The sequence below is a fragment of the Rhea americana genome, unplaced genomic scaffold (genome assembly GCF_003343005.1).
Source record: "Rhea americana isolate MKP2758 unplaced genomic scaffold, rheAme1 scaffold_120, whole genome shotgun sequence".
Lineage (NCBI taxonomy): Eukaryota > Metazoa > Chordata > Aves > Rheiformes > Rheidae > Rhea > Rhea americana.
Window position 1 is genome coordinate 951,001 of NW_028185262.1, and position 15,384 is coordinate 966,384.

The window sequence follows — 15,384 nt, forward strand, 5'->3', positions numbered from 1 at the left end:
GTATAAAGGTAGAGTAAGAGGTATAAATTTTATGCTTTATATGAAGGAATATAACAGACTAACCTAGATGTAGGACAGTTTCAAGACACAACTCCATCATCTGCCTGAATTCCCTGCTGTAGGTCTTAACACGCATGCCTGACTCTGCCTTAGCCCACATTTCAATTTGCTTTCTTATTGTTTTCTTTCTCAGTGTTAGCTTGATTTTCATTCATTTTTGGGCTAAGCTGTCGTGTCATTTTTATTGACATTGCCAGCAATTCCATTATCAATCTGTAGCAAATCACATACAATAACAGTTGTCATGCTGATACGCAGCCCCAGAGTTACAGGCGCTCACCACATTGTGCTGACTGTCTTAAGAACAGGGGAAGCAGAAAGTGAAGGGAGAATCAGGATTTTAACAGACAAATACTTGAATCAATTTAATAAATGAATAGGAAAGCTCAGTTCTGAGAATGAATGGCACAAGTGAGTTTAGTCTTGTTCAAGGCTGTGTTCCTGAAGCCACTAGACAGTTTGGCCTGAGGGCCAATGTTTGCTGTAGAAAGACCCAGAATTAATTTTCAGGGGAGGAAGAAAAGGGAGAAGCTTTAGATTCTATCATCTTTGATATACGAACAAAGAGTTATAGATTTATAGGTCAGGCATAACAGGCTAGCACTGTATGTCAACAGTTCAGAGAAGTTTGGACATGACCTGTTAAAAGGCAAAATAACTCCATCATTTACTTTGTTAGAAGTCCAGCTAATTCTCATGACTATCTGGACTTAGCTGGGCTTTCAATGGTTAATTCATAGTGGCTCTAGGAGTCACACTCTAGGAGTGTGTGATTCAAAATCCACTCCAGTAGTGGGCCTGTGAACTCTTTCTGAATTTCTACCTCTGTACTGAACAAACTTGCCAGCACGTGTAGCTCCCATTCCAGTAAAATTGTGTTGGGCAGTGGAATAGATGAAGCCAAGAGAAAGATAGCTTTCTGCAACTTCTCTGCAGATGGTTGCAATTTGGAGAGTGAGGATAGGGCAGGGCTGACGTAACATAGGACCAGCCAAATTTATAAGGAATCTGTTGGAGGAAAGGGAGGAAAAAAGGAGAGAAAGTCCATGATTTAGCAGAAAACCTATGCATTGCAAGAGAAGGGTTCTAAACCCCTAAAAACTAATCCCCAAGACCCTTCCAGGACAGTAAGTAAACCAAGGCAAGAAAATACGTGATGGATATTACAATTTTTGTACTGAGGAATATGGAATTTGTTTTAAAATCCCATGCAAAATTTCCTTGTGTTGTATGCACCTGCCTCCAAAGCTTAAAACTGCAGATTCAGAGCACCCCGAAGGTGCAATTCAGAGAAAGATTTGCTTAAATTACTGGGAGATTTTGGAGGGATGAGTGCGTTGGGTGAAAGACCTTGAAAAGCCTTGGTAACAAACTGAAAACTTTTGTTCTGTTAAGTTGTAGGTGAGCTGAGGACAGAAACAGCATAGCAGTCTATTCAGTCCCAGAGGAGTTTGAAAACACAAGGACTTAGTGTATAAGGTCAAACACAGCAGTGTGATCGGTGTTCCGCTCCTACAGTTGTCACATCACAGCAACTTCCTAGTGTTGATGGCTGAGTCAAATTTAATTTAGAGAGAAGGACAGTGTATATTGCATAGACTCAAAAAGAAAAATTGCTGTACTGCTGGGCATCAGGGAGGTGTTTGTAGCCAAGTGGTGGCTGATAGCTGTGCGATAAATCAGTTATTTCTTCTGCTACTCCTCACACTGACTGCCTTAGCTTGAATGTGAAAACCAATCTTTAGAAGAAATAAGGCATATTTTACCAGCCCTAAGTATATTTACAAGTGTTTACAATCAAAGGTTTTTACTGGCAACGTTATGATGATTCTTTTGCATAGAAGAAAGTAGCCGTGAGCATCAATTAAGGGATTAAAATAACAAAATGAACCATTAATTAGAGCAGTTAAGCAATAAAATTAAACTGCTTTTAAACAGCTTCTCAATAGCCATCACTTTTAAGAAAAAACTGTGTTTAAAGACTAAGTCAAAGAGTTTCCTACAAGCAGAATGTCTGCATGGGTGGATCTACTCTGAGCCATGATTCAGGAAAATATTTTGGTATGTGTTGAAACACCATTTCTGAATAAATATATTTTCCTGATTTGAACTTTAGTAGTAGTAAGTGACTTTTCTCCAGCCATAGTAAATGTAGGAAAAATTTGTTGACTTTATAATTGCAGAATTCCTGCTGRCTGAACCATTACATGGATCATACCATCACAGTTGTGGTTATTCTCTAAACTGTAGATACTCAAAGCCTCATGCTGCCATTATGAATGCCAAATGCTCTGGCTGCAAACCACTCAGTAGAGCTCATGWAGTATCTTCAGCTGATGTTGGTAGCACTGGATACAGAATGTCAGGTTAAACACACTGGTCTCCTTCTGCGTTTTCAAATAACTAACAGCAGAACTTCAAGTCCTTATTCAGTTTTTACTTTGGAAAAAAATCAGCATAGGCAACAGTTTCTAGAATTTATTGTGACTTTATCTAAAAGCTCTTGTGATTTTTTTTAACATTCCTGAGCTACTTCCCTAGCTGATGTACATAGGCTAACTTTTTCCTGAACAAAACCTGCTCTTTGAGTTGCCAGCTACAGCAGAGAGTACCTCCTGGCAGCTCTGAGTGCTGGAGGTCATACGAACTGGCACAGCTTGCTCAGATAATGTGATTTCCCCCTCCTTAGTTGGGGGATTATCAGTAGAACTGCACAAGATATGTGAACAGGAGATAATATTTGTAAGAGAAACAACAGCCAAGTCACCAAGAAAATTGCTGTAGAAAAACAAGTTTTACCTTACATAACCTCCCCTATGCCAAACAAGAAATCTTACTTAGGACCAGATCCTGCTCTCTTTGAAATAAGTGGAAAATTTTCTATTTGCTTCATTGTGGAGGGTCAGGCCCACAAAGAGTCTAGTTTGTCTCTGTGAACAGGGTAAAGAAACAGAAGAAACATCCGAGGCAACTTGTAAGAATTTCCTGGCAGTGAAGGTACCAATAATTAACAATTAGAAAACTCTAATGCTTTGTATAAAAACATTTTAATACACATTTGCTTTCCTCCATCCATACTTGCTTCTCATGAACTGGAAAGAGAATTGTGAAATATCTGGCAAATGGAAAGGAATTTGATCTAGATTTTGGTCTCTGTCAATGTGTTCTTTCTGCTTTGTAAGTTCTGTATGTTCTGGAAGCACACTTGGGCTCAGCTAAAACAAGTCAGCAAAACAGACACTACACCTGACAGCTCTTCCTAATTTTAATACACAGTAACACATACCTTTGTACACCCTGCGGCAGTGATACTTGGGGCAGGATTACTTTCAGTTGTATCGAGTGGTGGAAGAAGAGTAGATGTATGCATATCCTGACATTTGTTTCTGTCGCAAGGGCATATTAATGCCCTGTAGGTAAAAGAAAATGTTCCACTGTAGTTCTGTGGCAAAACACAGTCTTAGTAGGCAATTCCCCCCTCTCTCCCATGATCATAAAGGASCTACTTGAAAGAGTTTGAATGATACAGCGCATGAAATTTCAAGAAGAGAATTTTGTCCTTTGCTATCCTAAGAGGCCTTACAAGTTGCAAAGCATATCTCTGTGTCTGTTTTCTTTGGTCTGAGGAAAGGAAATAGAAAATAAGAAAACATCACGATCTCTAGCAACAAATCCCAAATTCAGGATTTGTCAGCCCTGAAATTTCTTGCCTATTTCTTACAGTTCCCACCTTTGACTACTCAAAAGTTTTTCTCTTGTCAGAAATGATACTCGCGGTAGCTAATGAGGGTATTGTGATCTCGATAAATTGCAGTGAGGTGGGTGTGTTACTAGTTCCAAAACARAGAGATTACATTGAAAAAGTAGTTATTAATGGTTTGCTGCCAAACTAAATCAAAGGATATTTCCATGGGATTCTACAGATGGCTACTTTGTACCTTGCTCTGTTCAGTATTTTCACTAATGATTTATGACTAAATAGCGAGAATATGCRTGAAACTATGTGGGTTTCCAAGCTAAGAGGAATTATATGCCTTTTGGAGGCCAGTTTCATAGTTCGCAATCRTCTTGCATCATTAATTTTCACAATGCTGTGACTTCTGTGACATTACTTCTGATGCAGACAGCTGCATTATGACTTCCTTTCATGTTGACAGACTTAGTGGAGAAGCCAGAAGCTGAATAGATTTTGATGACAGATCCACAGCTAAGTTGATCAGCTGTGGAGTTGGCAGATCATCTAGTAGTAGTAGGTTATCTAGTCTCTTCAAAATGGGGTTGATAAGTGCGATTCAAAAGTGTCAAGAAGCTTTCTGTAGCATTCTCCATTATTCAGTTTCTATACGGTATCACTCTGGCAGTGTTACAAATACTGAAAATGGAACAGATTTCCTTCAAGAGTTAGAAAAAGCAGACTTACCAATTGGCGCTTTTATATCCCTCCCAAGACCTGAGCACAGAATGATCTCAGTTTTTGGGCCTGTCCTGTGGCAACAATTACGGTTGTTTTCTACATGGACTTGCTTTTGTTTTTGTCAACTACAGGCAGGAAATATCTTGTATGAGGACTCTGAACTCTTAAGAGATTGAAGCTCCTATTACTTAGGTATTTCTGTGGAGGTCTGTATTTTTCTAGCATTTTATTTAATTGTTTGACAACAGCCCAGGAAACATGAAGCTGCTTAGACCTTCATGTTATGGTATTAGCCACATTAGCCATGTAAAAGTTGTGAGTCTTGAGATTTTCTCAGTCCATGTGTTCATGAAATATTTGATGTGGCCAGTGAATGAGTCAAATTATTTCTAAGCGTATAGTGTTTGTTTTTAACATCCCTCTTCTCTGTCCTATTTTCAGTCTCTGTGACTGAAAGGAGAACAGCTTCCAAGTCTTTGCCAAGAAAGATTTGCAAGATGACAAAAAGCTTTTGTTGCAATGTAGTTTGGCTGATACGAAATGTGCCACTGGTGTTCGACAGTAACAGCAGAGGCCTTTCTCTTCTGCATGTAGTCAAGATTACCATATTGTAACATGCAAAGTAATACACTTATGTAAATTCACTCATGCTAGCCATGTAGATTAAATCCTGAGGTCTGTACCTAGGTGAACTCTCCTTTCATCACTACAATCTGTAGTGATTACACTTCATCTGTAAGGATTAGATAAAATTTAGAGGGGATCCAGGAAATTGGCTCTTCCAGGAGCGGATTTTCAATGCATATTTGAAAAAGAGCTAAAGTTTAACAATTAAAATACAGAAAAGAGGAGCAAAATAATATGATCATCTCTACCCCAGACTTATATGACCTGAGAGTAGAATTTTCAGTTTTGGTTTCACACTTGTTTTGTTAATGCAGAAAAGCAAAAATTAAGGAAGGATATGATAAGAATCTTTCTGTCATATCAACAGAATGATGATCAGCTGTTCTCCATAATCATTGCAGGAGGAGGATTGAGAACAGATCACCTTAATTTGCAGAAGATATTGTTTAGGCAGGCAGAAAAGAAGAGTTTTCAATGCCAGAATGGGAATAACTGCTGAGGGTTTCTGGGGAATCTCCTTCATCAAAAATGTTCAAAAACAAGTTCAACAAACATCCATGGGTGAATGGCTTAGATATGCTTGATCATACCTTAATGCAGGGACTTAGACTGGCTCACTTACGGTGTCTTCCAGCCTTACATCTAGGATTCTTGATATAGTCAATGCTCTGGAAGTCCTTTCTCACTCCCTGGTGTATTTGAATCCCTGCTTAGGCAAAGACTTGCTAATATCTGTGTCTATATAAATGCTGTGATGCATCCACCCTCTTGCCTCCTGGGGCATGAGTCACTCGTGAAGTGCATTTCATCAAAACTGTTTCACATTCTGCCCTGTGAAGTCACTGATGGCACAAAAAGATTCTATTCCCTTGTAACTAATGGAAAAAAAATTAAAAGAAAATCCAATCATAGTTTACAGTGATTGTGCCAGTAATATACACAATATTGTGTTTTCCTCTTTTGATGGGCAGGGTGTTTATTCTTCTACCAGCTGGATTCATTTAGTGTGTTATTCATCTATTTGGTTTCACCATGTGTATATTTAACAGTTTGCAATAGGGAGAATGCACTCTTTAAACAGCCTTTCTCTTGCACAGTTATGTCTTAATTGGATCTGTATTTGTAATTAATGGAATCTGCAAACATTATCTAGTTCTAGGATACTGTAGATGATGCTTAGATTTATACTACAGATGGAACTGATTCAGAAATGATTTTGCAAATATTATGCAACTCATACAGTCCAAATTATCTGTACAGTATCTACCTCTCAACCTCAGAAAGTTGAAAGAAAGACAATGAATTCACATTCCAGAAGACAATAAACCAAAATGCCAAGTGTACTATAAATTTAAAGGGACAGAAATTAGCTGAAGTAGCTGAAGACAGCAGTTCCCCTCAAGCAGCGTTACGTGAATATGCATACAAACAGACCTCACACCTTCTGCACACCCAGGGTCACACCCAGATAAAAGATTGAACAGCAATCAATCATAGTACTATAGAAGAATACAAGGTTTGGCTCCTTTTCTTTAATCCTAACTTATTTTAACCTGAATTAGTAAAAAAGGGGGGAGTTGTTTTCACATCCTGAATATTGTACTCCATGTAGTAAAAGTAAGTAACAAAAACATAAAAGGAGCATTGTGAATTTGTGCTCATTTTGTCATTTTTTATAGATGTGGTTAGGTATCTTCCTCCTAGCTGATCCAAACATACTAAAAAAGAGTAACTCCTGGCTTTTTGCTAGCCTTTTTCTATAGGTAGAGATAGGACTAGATTGAAGACAACTTCACCACTGTAGACTCTCTCCTTTCAGAACCAATCCTGAAAGAAAATAGAAGTTTCTCTCTTCATTTTTTAGGGATACTGTTTTCATAGATCTTGTTTACTCTCTGGCTAGAGGTTTAAGTATGTAATACCTCTAGAAACACAGTCCATTCAAACGAGTCCTTCTGTGTGTGTGCCTATAGAAGAAATTCCTCTGAAATGAAACTTGTGATATCTATCAGTTCAGCTGAGAAKGAAATAATTTGGCTCTGAGACCAACTTGATAAATACTCAAGTTTAAAAATAATGGTCTAAACTGTGAACCATTGTCACCAATGCTGGACCCATGAACTGCCAATGTGGACTGCCAAAGCTTTCCTTTTCTTATCTTTTCCCTCTATTTACTTTTTTAGCTTTCCTTTTTTAGAGTATAATTTCTAGCTGATGCATAAATCCTTTATGAATCAGAAGGCAGAGTTGAATGAATACTTCAACCAAAAGCCATTTCATCAAACAAAGGTGCTATCTTGCTGAAAGATAGTAGAAGGATCTAAGTGACACTTGATCAAGAATCTCCTGATTCTTTATCAAGCTTTCCAGTTCAAGTACATCTGTCAGAACTATGTGGAACCTTGTGCAATACGAAGTTGGAAAAATCTATGATTAATCTCTACTCTTCACTATATTTGGATTTGGATCTCTATTCCAATTTGAAAGTCCCATCACAATTTATAAGTATTTTCAGGTCACAAGATTTTGGAAGGACTCCTCTCTAGCAATTGATATGCATGGAAATGCAGGAAGAGTCACACAAYTTTTTTTCCCCAGAAGTGGTGTAGGTTTCACTGATGTGGATTAATGGTGTTGCCCTTTTAAAGGGGGCTTAGGGAATGTTGGACAGGATCTTCTGCAAAATCTCCTCTTAAATTCACRTTCTTAGAAAGCACAAGCAGGTAACAAAGCTAGTAAATTAATGAATGTCTAGGACTCACCACATTCTCTGAGTCTCCTGTCCTGTTGGCAAGCTGGCATTCTTCTGCATGCCCGTTACAAAAACAACTTCCCCGGACAATCAGGTCATAAATAGCATAGTGGGCAAATCTTTGAGGTTTCTCTAGCAATGCTGAACCATGGCATGGACATTCCTGTCTTTTTAACAAAAGAAGACGGAGGTTGGTGAGCTTCAGAAGGTCTTGGGCCTCAAGACTATAYGGATCTTCAATCTTGTTAGCTGGAGCTAAGGCGCGATAAATCACCTGAAAAACAGAATATACACATTCGGGAAAAGATGCATAACTGTCCATACACAGCAAATATTCCAAGGCAATACTCAGGAAGGAGCTCCCATTTTGAAGACTGCATAAGCAGTTGTAAGCCTGCAGCTGACCCCTGAACATCACAGCTGAGTTACTACCAGATTACCAAGCCACAGCAAGTGACTTGTACCTGCTTTCATTTTGTCTCAGGTGTGAGATAGGAAACACTCTAGTTTAACTGTCTTTCCCTGGAGTTACTGAACTCAGTCACTTATTGCAGTTCAGCCAATGTGTGGTTACTTGTCAAGCTCTGATTACTTCCTCATGTTTCTGAGCCAAGTGACAACAGTGTCACTCAGAGAAATACGAGGTATATTGACCCCAATGCTGCATTAATGCCATCCACATTTATGCAAGCATTTGAGGAACATAGCTTTAGTATGAATTCTGTAGTCACGTAACTAAGGCACTAAACACATCTGTGGAACAAGTAAGAAAGTAATCAGATTTTTGGCTTGCCCATTTGAACTATTTGCTAGAAAAAACAACCTGGCTTAGGGTGAGTAGGCCTCAGAAAAAATCCTGTTTTCAAACAAAACGAGCCATGTCAATAATAGGAGAGGAGAAATGGCTGCACTGCAGTGAGCTTGCAAGGCCAAGGGCTCTTTATGCCTACCTGCTGTTTAAGAACTGTTACTTTTTTACTAGGATGTCTGTGCTGTTCTGATTGCTCCCCAGTAGAGCGGCAGCTTGGTTTCAGATATCGCAGATCTGATTTGGAGTTTAACAGTGACCAAAGCAACATGTTTTAWTTTAGCTCATGTACCACTCTGCCCTTTTATGTCTCTCAGGGTGTATTTGTTCCTGTTGGTTTTGTTGTGGAGAGGGTGATAATGGAGGGCTACATCACACTCCATGCCAATGAGCTAGAGAGCTGGCTGCATTCCTTCCCAGGCTTCGATGCCCTTTTTGGATGTGCTAACTCCAATTTGAGAGCTATTTTCTCCTCTAGTTGAGTTTTGCCATCGTAGCAGAGGGACTTGCCCTCGGGGTTCTTTGGTCCTGCTTTATGAGCAGTGACATTCTCTGTCTGGCTAACTCTGTCAGTGGAGTGAAAGCTTTGTTTCCATAGGGATTCCCTCTTTCTCTCTCTCTTTTTCTTTTCTTTCTAGTGAACAGACCGATTTAAATACTTACAGGATGTAAAATATTTTTGTTCCCTTTTTGCTTGCAGGAGCAATAAAAGAGCTTGTGGTTCAGGCCTGGAAGATAATTCTGTTGTGTGTTGATGACACATGGGGGGATAAACCCCCTTAAAATAACAGTGTCAGCTGCCCGACTTAGCACAGAGCTATACCTGACAGCAATACAGCAAACGCAGTGGTACATTTCCCTCCTGCTCACAGCATTTTCTATTTAGTTAACTCTACTCTTTTTTCTTTTCTTTAATTCCCTTCCTTCTACTGTCAGCTATTTACAAAGCTGCAAATTGACCTGGTTGGTCAGATCAGAGGTATCTGTACTTCCTTGTTTGATGGAGCTATGGGCAAACTGCCCAGGCTGTGCAATGCAGGTGCCCGCATTCCCCTGACCGATGGAGCCATGAGAAAATAGCCCAGGCCTTTCCACCTCAATGTCTACATTCCCCTGATTAATAGAACCATAAGCAAATGACCCATTCTGTTTTGTCCAGGTGCCCAACATTCCCCTTATCAATGGATTTACAGGACAAAGACCAAATCTCTTCTGTCCAGTTCCCTTAATCTGTGGTGGTCCAGTCTTTCCGGTGGAGGCCAGTTTCATGAGCCCCTTCTCCCTCCCTCTAGGCCCACATGGAGGTGGAGTACTTTCCCAGAGCCCTGAGCACTTGGTCGTGTACAGACACGTCTTCCTCCCACATGAGTGTGCTAGTTCATCTAAGGGCAAGGCAGTGAACTGAGTGGAATTGTTCTGCAGAGCCTCCTAACCCAAAGGATCTCAAAGCAGGATTAAAAACTAACTTCTAGGATATTAATGGCTGAAAGTCCTTGTGAAGCTCTCATAAAATGCCATAAAACAGAGGAGCTAAGGGATAAAGCAGTGTGTTCAGTTGTCATTTTGTATAAGCTCAATTCTCACACTTGGCTTTCTTGCCTATGCCTTCTCTAATATACTTAGTAAAAATGTTCTCTCCTTATCTCTCCTAAGGATACCTAACAGATCACTGGCCCAAACATATATATGTTAGAGGTGTCTTGCTCCAGAACAAGACATCTTAAGAAAGATAACCATCATGTCATTAGCCACTGAAAGATCTGTGCCAGTCCTGCCAGTGACTTCCTTATAAACACCTGGACAAGAGGCTTAATGTGTCTGTGTCCCAGGGTCCCCACTTGTGAACAGGGAATGGTAGCATGGATTTCCCCACAGGAGATAGAGAGGGAAGGTTAATAAGGGGAAGAGTTTTTCATTGTGCTCTTCAGAAAGAAATGACTAGTTAATGGTCAAAGTGTTTCTTTTTACTCTAAGTCTCTGGCTTTSTGCTTCTGTTAGATGACAATGGCCTTGCTTTGTGCTATGTTAACTATGAATGAAGTCTTGCATGCTGTGCTACTAGAGACCTATTCTGTATAAATTATAATACATTTAAAGRTATGAATTCATGTTTTGGGATCTCCAGTCAATTATCCATCCTCATCATGTGTTAATTGGTATCTAGATAGTAATGAGTTCCTTAGGCCAAAGGAACTGCTGTTGGGTACCCTTCTTTCAGTGCAATGCCATTTGCTGTCATGATGTGGTATCAGTTCTTCTTTCTTTGCTTGACAGCTTGGAAAAAGCTTAGGTTCCCTATGGGTTTGTTGTTTTGCAAATATTTTCATTTCAGGCCTTGCATCTCTTAAGGAGAGTTGCTCTGGCATTTCCAGATCCCCTTAGAACTCTAAACATCTATTTGTCAGTAGAGATGTTAATAGCTTGGATGTCCCATAGGGATTGCGACATCCTTTTAAGAAACACTAGTATTTTATTCCAGTTCAAATACAAGAGTTTGTTTATATGATTAATTCATGACATATTTTTGCTTGGAATAAGCTCAGTGGTGAGACTGGATTTGTTCATCCTTGTTTCTCCTAAAGCAAGACTTGTTAAAAGTTAAAGATCTGATTTGAATGACATAACACTAGTGAAGTCTTCTGGGAGCAGCATTTAGATGTTCTTGGATTCAACAACCACTAAGGAACTAAGCTTTCCTAACTATATATATACATATATATATATATATATATATATATAAAAAGATATTGATCACTTACATAAACAAAGACATTTTGTATCAGCAGAGTCAAAGTGGATATGTTGCACCAATGTAAAGTATGTTTAGGTGGGTATTATTTTCAACCAAGGCAACACAGTTTTAATTAGTATTTAAATGAGCTTAGTAACATTATTTCAGATATGCATAAAACTTGAATGGAATTTTCTTTTTTCTCTCTCTTCTTCTGGGGGGACAGTCTCCTTGAAAATCTGGGSATTTAAACCCTTGAGTACAAGCAAGAGTATAATATAATCACGATTTATTCGTTCATTTTTAATATTTGATTGGATATGTCTATTTACATTACAGTGGTGGTTGTTAGGTCTTCCTTAGCATATAGGTTACTCTACTGTCAAGACTAATATGTTGCAGTCCATAATTTGTATTATTTAGTCTCCTATGTACATTGATTTAAATGATTGTAGGGTGGGATCATTTTTTAGAACAGATCTGATATCTCACCTTACATGCCTCTGAATTATTTATCCATTAAGGCATAGTTTACCTAAAAAAAAAGACCCTACCTCCCCTTTTTTCTTCCATACTAAAAGCACATGATGGTATTTTAAATGCATATATTTGGAGTTTTGGTTCCCTGAGAAGAAACGAGTACCTAATTAAGAGACAGACTGCTGGTGGTTGTATATATTGGCTTCTAATTTTGCATTGCCCAAGGAAGGATTTWATTACTGTAAAAAAGAAAGATGTGTCACTAGAGCCAAAATACAGACTTGGGAATCTGACTGCTTGTTCAAAGCCCCAGCACAATTGTTCAGTATAAATTTCAGCAAATACTTTGGCCTTAYTCTGGTCTGGACTGCTAGTGATTTCAGTAGGAATCAGAGAAGGTTACTGCATACTCTGCTTACATGTTTTCTTAAATGGGACACAGGTACTCAAGTATTTCACAAGAGAGGAAGAAGATTAGTAAATTTGTCTATAAAATTCTCTGGGGTTTCCTATAGAGGGATACTTCATATGTGCAAAATTTTAATAACAATAGGTAAAAGAGTATAACAATCACAACCATTTCTACACAAATGTTTGAAAGATCTTTATATTAGAAATAGATCTAAGTTTTAATAAACTCCCAGAGTCATGAGCTGTGGGAAGGGACACTTGTCACTGTATTATCTGCTCTTTTTTTTTTTTTAATTGACAATTACATTGTGCTTTCAAAGCCTCTGAGGCAGATTCCTTCTATACACATGAGCATTTGATTCTGCCTTTTGCTTATCTTAAGAGAAGCATGATTAATGTTTATTTCTCAGGGATATTTTACATATTTGCAGTTTTTCAGTATTTTCTTGTAAAGGAGATCGAGAGAATATAGTGAAAAAGGAAATATATTTCTATAATTAAGATGCAAGCTCTGAGAAGAGCTTCCCAGTTTTGTTCACCATAAGGTTATGTCTCATCTAATTAAGTCTTTATCTGTTATCCAGCTCCACAAAGCTCTATTCTTTTTTTTTGCTGTAACAGTCTGCTCTGCAATCCCCCAGTGTTTTCTCTAAACGTCAGTGTGTAGCTTTCATAAAAGCAGCATACACACAGCTAGAGAAGAAAATGTGCTGCTGATTAAGACTGCTAAGGGCTGAACAGCTTAAGGACAACCTAGAAAGCTTTCAGTTTCCACAGAAATGGGTAGAAGATGAGGGCATTCAGCACTTCCATAGAGAGCCTCAACTCTTTATGGAAATACATCCTAATTCCTGAGTTTCCCTTATAATCAGAAACTGACACTGGAGCTAAATGCTGAGTAGGACATTCATGCTTATCTCCATATCTGCTATCAAGCGCATATTTGTCATTCTCATTTTTGAAAGACAATCAGCTCTGCCTCAAAAAGATGGTCTCTATCCTGTCCTCTCCTGACCTTTTTAAGAGCAAGGAGGTTTGGAGAATGCTATAAGTTTGCAAAGCTAAAAAAGACAGCCACTGTTAGAGGATCTGTTTTACTGTACGCAAGTTGGCACAGCTTCACAGGGGTGATGTTTTATCACCAGTTAAGAGGATCATCTTCATTCCAGAGCCAGTGTCTCAGATTTTTGATTTCTTGCCATTCACTGAGTCTATGTTTTGCTTCTCCGTCCCTGATGCAGATAATTCTGTTTTCTTAACCTGATCTTCCAGCCAGTATTAGTCAGAAAAGATGTGGACACAACAAAGATTCCCCTTACTGCAAGCTCATAGCCTTAGGTCAAGGAATATGAGTCATAATTGGAGGGCTATGGTAATGCATGGCCTCCTACAAAAGAAGATCCTTGGGAAGAATAAGAATTTGATATTTCAAATCATACTTAAGCTATGCTGATCATGTTGCACACAATCAATCAGGTTGATGAGGACAAAAATGTCTGTGTGTTTATACTAGGCCTGTCAGAAGGAAGCTGCAGTAAACACTCTCATCAGTCCTAAATCCTCTTCACTGAGAGATTTTTTATGTGAGTTGATTTTGTTCATAAAGGAATAGTAAACAACGTGTCTTAGAATTTTTTCTACCTGAAAACAAATACCCTCTGACCAATTTGACAGAGCCTCTTGACTTAAATTCATTCTTCCATCTTGTAGGACAGTGCCAACACAAATGTGGTCTTTTTCCTCTTTTGAAATACTGTTAGGAACATGAAGAAAGCTACCTATGCTCTTAGCTGTTCTCTTAGCTATTAGAAGGCTAGTCTTGGTGATTCATAGACAGCATTTTTAATCAAGATCCACTGCTTTTCTGTTCTTCTAGAGAGTAAAATTTAGAAACTAGTTAAATATGGAATATGACAGTTTGTTAAAGGAATAATTGTGAGTTTATTTTTTTAAATGTCTGTGATCTGGGTAAACCCAGTTACTATCAACACAGTAGCATCCTGAATTCATTCTGTGTTTTCCACAACAGAAAGAGTCAATGTCCCTTCAATCTGCATTTGCTTTGATGTTATTCCAGTAATCTAGTGTGGCATTAATATTAATATTTAAACACTACTGCCAGTATCACAGTGGGGAAAGAATATACAGACGAGGTTAGAGGCAGGCAGATCTGAAGAGCCAAGCAGACTTTTTCTCCTCCTCAAACTTAGTGTTTCCTGTAGGTTCAGGTTATCCACAGATGTAAATCTCAATGTCTGTGTAGAAAGGCAAGGTTTGTAGGGAAAAATAGTATCTTTTGTCAAACYAGCTAATGTAGATGGAATGCAATACCTAAAGTACTGTGCACGAAAACTATTTTAAAGTTGCAGTCTGTGTACAGGGAATGGATGCAGTTCCCTCTGTTCCACACRACATCATCTTGCAAGAGCTTGTGAGGCCCAGAGAACGTTTCCATGCTGCCGCTGCAGTGCAGCATCATTTTTCATTATGAGAAATTATATTTGCTCCGAAATGGTGCAGGGCAGCATGAGGGGTTCTCTGGTTTACACAATTCTGCTGGGAACTGGACTGAGAATGAAGAAACTAATTCCACACTGTCTGCTGAATTGTCAGAAAAGTTAAAACACTTAGTCACTATCAGTGTCAACAGGACTAGAGCCGTATTCTCATGGGAGACGATCCATCACTCATAAATGGGGCCACTTATACCTCTAGCTCTTGGCTGAAACCTTACACATGAACAGATGTAGAGAAATATACAGTCTCACCATGACAGCGATGTGGGAACAACCGTAGAGCAAACAGCAAGTGCTCTTCTGCCTGGAGTCTGGAAATTACAGCCACGAATACCTAAGATTCATAACATTTTAGATATGATTTTTTACTCAGCTGAGACTTTAAGAAAGGTCATGGCTGCAACTTCACTAAGCTTTTATGAAAGAGGGTGAGATGGAAAACTGATTTGATGTCTACTGCCTACTATGTCAGGAAATGCAGAAATAATGCTCAAGAAAATAACTGTCTTTCTGGCTAGGTACCAAATATCTCTGAAATGGTTCATTACAAGCCAGGTCAGAGCAGGACACTTGGTACTCTCCTGA

The 15,384-nt window shown here is 38.8% G+C and overlaps 1 protein-coding gene across 1 annotated transcript in view; it reads right to left on the reverse strand.

Annotated features, from left to right (window-relative positions):
* Nucleotides 1-15,384, reverse strand: part of LOC146600451 (netrin-4-like) — a 56,132-nt gene that overhangs the window by 25,712 nt on the left and 15,036 nt on the right. The window contains exon 3 of the mRNA XM_085324146.1: nt 7,864-8,127. Within this exon, the coding sequence (XP_085180272.1) occupies nt 7,864-8,127 (264 nt within the window). The remainder of the gene's footprint in view (nt 1-7,863; nt 8,128-15,384) is intronic.